This window comes from Plasmodium cynomolgi (genome assembly GCF_000321355.1).
Source record: "Plasmodium cynomolgi strain B DNA, scaffold: 0107, whole genome shotgun sequence".
Classification (NCBI taxonomy): domain Eukaryota; phylum Apicomplexa; class Aconoidasida; order Haemosporida; family Plasmodiidae; genus Plasmodium; species Plasmodium cynomolgi.
Window position 1 is genome coordinate 1 of NW_004192722.1, and position 4,170 is coordinate 4,170.

Genomic DNA, 4,170 nt, shown 5'->3' on the forward strand with positions numbered 1-4,170 from the left:
AAAAAATAGAAAAAAAGGAAAAAAAAGGAAAAGAGAAAAAAAAAAAGTAAAAAAAAAAAAAAACAGAAAAAAAAAAAAAAAAGAAAAAAAAAAAAGAAAAAGGAAGGAATACAGTAAGAGGGAGTGAGTAGAATGTTGCGTGTGAATTGTAGAATGTTGTAAAAGAAAAGAAAAAAAAAAAAGCTAAAAGAAAAAAAAAAAAGACGAAAGAGGGGAAATCTATTAATACAAAACAAATATGTAAAAAAGAGTATTGGTAAGCGACGAGAGTACGCATATATATAGAAGAATAGACAGCATATTTCTAAAAATACAAAGAACAATTTAATAAATTCATCAATCGAATAGTTGTCCTATGAGAGTATATGTTCAACGTAGAATATTGAGAAATACAAAAGCACGATAGGAAGTGTCGAGTGGAGAGTGCTAAAAGTAAACCCATATATAGTGCGTGATAAGGTTTTAATAATAACCCAAGGTATGAAATATTATTCATGTAAATTAGTATAATTCAAAATACTTACTTATTGAAAGAATTAAATTTTTAGAAAAAAATTAAAAAAATTACTAGGGAGAGTGATAGATAGTGAACAAAATCACACGAAATAGAAAACCTACGAAGGAAAGGAGGTAATAAGTACAAATTATATGACGAATAAAAACAGAAAGGGAAAAAGGAATAAATGTTTGCACGAGTGAACGAGGAATTTATGTATGCTATTAGAAAACGTATATAATACAGTATAATGAATAGTTGTATAAGTATAAGCATAAGTATAAGTAATTAATAGGAGAACTGAGGATACGGGTAGGAATAAGTCCATTATACAGGGGAATACGACTAAAATAGGAGCCTTAGAAATATATTGAAAATGGAGGGGGTAATAGTATTTTCCCGTGCTATAAATATACACTTAGTACACAAAATTTTTTCCTGCAGTCTATAATGTATTAAAGTATACATGCATAATACAGCGCATATGTCTTTTTCACGATATTCTCAGGAAGTATGTTCATGCTCTTCAACATGCCAAAGGATGTACAATGAACTGAAGGGGGCACCGTGGAGTGGTGGGTGTGATAATATATACCACGAAATAATTAAAGCCCTACAGGATGCAGGGTGGACACATAAAGATCATCAAGCAAAGGTGAATAAAATTTTGAATGCCTGGTTATATATACGTACAAAGAGTGTACAATCTCTTTATTGTGATTTATTTTACTATTGGCTAGGAGATTTAATATCCAAAGATGAAAGCACTTCTAGTTCATTCTCGCAGACTATGCAACAAATTTATGGAATTCTAAAGAGATGTAATAATACACCTGTTTGTAATATTAAATACCCGGATATTGACACGGCTAATTTCGAGCGGATGAAAGAATTGTATGATTATAAGTATTATTATGGTGATAAATGTAGGCAAAGAGGAAAAAGTGTACCGAACTGTCCGAATGGAAGTGCAGAATGTACACAAAGAGCAAGCAATGCCTATACTTATTTGTTGAATGAATGTCCTAAAGGAAATAATTGGCAAAATGAATATTGCAACCAATTCCGTATAATGTTCAATAGTTATGGAGCAGGTCAAAAAATTCAGAATCCAACAGACATATATAATATATTAAGAACAATAAATATACCCAAAGTGCATGCGAATCGTACTGCTCCAGTACCATTAGGGCACCACATACCCCACAAACCAGCAGAATTACCACAAACAGCAGAATCAGCAAAATCAGTAGAATCAGCACCATTACCACAAACAACAGGATCAGCACAAACAACAGGATCAGCACAATCAACACATTCAGCACATTCAGCACCCCTCGAATCAGCACAACCCGCAGTCCAAGAAGGACACACCCATAGTGAAAGTGAGAATGGTCATGGAGTCCACAATGATAATGGGAACCATGATGCCACCCTTAGTACAGACAATATTATGAGTTCTCAGGAAATTCCTGAGGAGGGACCTGAAGGTAGAATATTTTCTGATGGGTATCTGATGGTGCTTGTGCATTACAATACAACGGTTAAATAATTTCAAGTGTGATCGCTGTTTGACCATGCTTAATTCATTCCCTTTTATTTTATTTCCCTTTTCAGACGAAGAAAGAGGTCTTGGAGAGGAACATCCTGTAGAAGATGACTTGGATCTTGACGATGCCGTCGTCGATGGCGAAATAGATAACCCTCCTCTTCATATGAACCTCAATCCAAACCATGCAGATTACAGAGATAATATTTTATCTAAAGTTTTCTTTACTAATGGTTTCTCTGATGATGAAGATAAAAATGATGGTGTTGGAGATACACATACTCGTGTTGGAGATACAAATGCTGATGTTGGAGATGCCGATCAGGGTTTCACCTTCCCTAACATCGATATTTCCAACTATGCACTCCCAGCCGCAGGAGTTGCATCTGTCACCTTCTTTCTATATAAGGTACAATTCTACTCACAGTGTGCATAATATATAGGTTGGACGAGCTTATATCATCCCTGTGAAGAATGAATATTAATATAAACTGTGTTATACACATATGATACCTGTTTTATGCACTTCCTTTCAGTACACCCCATTATTCTCTTGGAGGAGGAACTCTCCTAGGAAAAAAATAAGGAGAACCGTTAGAAATAACATGAATTTTTTTACAGACAATTTAAGGGACGATTCCACGACATATTCAGCAGCATATTCAGAAGCATATCCAACAGAATATTCAGCACCTTATTCAGAAGCACATTCAGCACCTTATTCAGATGCATATTCAGAAGCTTATCCAACAGAATATTCAGCACCTTATTCAGAAGCTTATCCAACGGAATATTCAGCACCTTATTCAGAAGCGTATTCAGAAGCATATTCAACAGACGGCTCATTCGAAAGTGTTACAGAATATGGAACGGAGAACTCATCATTATATGATGGGCATCCTAGAAGAAATGACAGTGATCAATGGATGAATATAAGTTATCAACGTATATAACATCCTTCCTAAATTATAAATAGTATGTCATGTGTCCTTCGAATTATTGAGTGTATGTAATTTGTGCCCCGAAATTATAAGTAGCATGCAGTATTGTGAACATGCATAATAGCATGCAACACTGTGAACATGCAAATGGCATGCAAATTTGAATGAATGTCCCCCACCCTGAGAGGACAAAAATGAACGTACAGTAGTTCATACTGTGTAGAGGTAAAGTGATATTTACCTTTTTTTCCGTACTTTTTTTATCTATTGTTTATCACTATTTATGTTACACGAAACCTCCACATGCGGAATATGGATGATGGTGATGATTTATAATCATTCATGTATATTATGATGCATGTGAAAAATGAACCAGCCGACACTTAACTAATATTGAATAATGCTACATAAAATGCAGTTAACTCATTGGCATATATGCAAAAATGAGGCCCCAGTTTCTTCTTCCTTCTATTATTCAGCATTATATACGCGAAGAAGGAAGAAAAATATTCGGTACAGGTACATACTTTTCTTATCTTTTCTTTTTCCAAATGTATAATTTACTTATATGATGGAGTTGGGGGGTACACAATATGAAAGAAGGATAGACAGTAATTCTTCTTTAAGAATAATGAACAGCTTTAATTAATTTTTGAACAGTCAAATAAATACAAATAACATGCACTCAATTATTTTATGACATTATTTTGTTCATAAATATTCTGCGCACGAATTTTTATGCTCTGGCCAATGCGTATTTTCATCGGAGGAACAGAGAAGGGAGTGGGTTGTATACACGGAGAGGAATTCATAAGAATTGCATATAAGCGGGAAAGGAATAATCGTGCTACATATACGGGAAAATAAAAATTTGAAGGATATTAATGCAGCAGTAAAATATCCCTTTAAAAAATGAATGGAATAATCCGATATATGCTGATTATAGTACAACTTTATCTTCAAATAATTTCGAAGAAGAAATTTAAATAATGGTAAAAGTACCAGTTTAAAGGACAACATTTTAAAAAGAAAAAATTAAATTTAATTGTACATCTTTTGTATTTCTCAAAAGAAAAGGAAAAAAAGGAAAAAAAAGAGGAAGGAAGGAATACAATACAGTAAGAGGGAGTGAGTAGAATGTTGCTGTGAATTGTAGAATATTCTAAAAAGAAAAGAAAGAAAAG

At 33.5% G+C, this 4,170-nt stretch overlaps 1 protein-coding gene across 1 annotated transcript; it reads left to right on the forward strand.

Moving 5' to 3' along the window:
* Nucleotides 1–1,037: 1,037 nt before the first annotated feature.
* PCYB_002320 (hypothetical protein) lies at nucleotides 1,038–2,481 on the forward strand (the record flags this gene model as incomplete). The annotated part of the gene is made up of 2 exons (XM_004227653.1): nucleotides 1,038–1,590; nucleotides 2,114–2,481. 2 exons carry the CDS (start codon nucleotides 1,038–1,040, stop codon nucleotides 2,479–2,481), a joined length of 921 nt encoding a protein of 306 aa, XP_004227701.1.
* Between the last annotated feature and the right edge of the window lie 1,689 nt (nucleotides 2,482–4,170).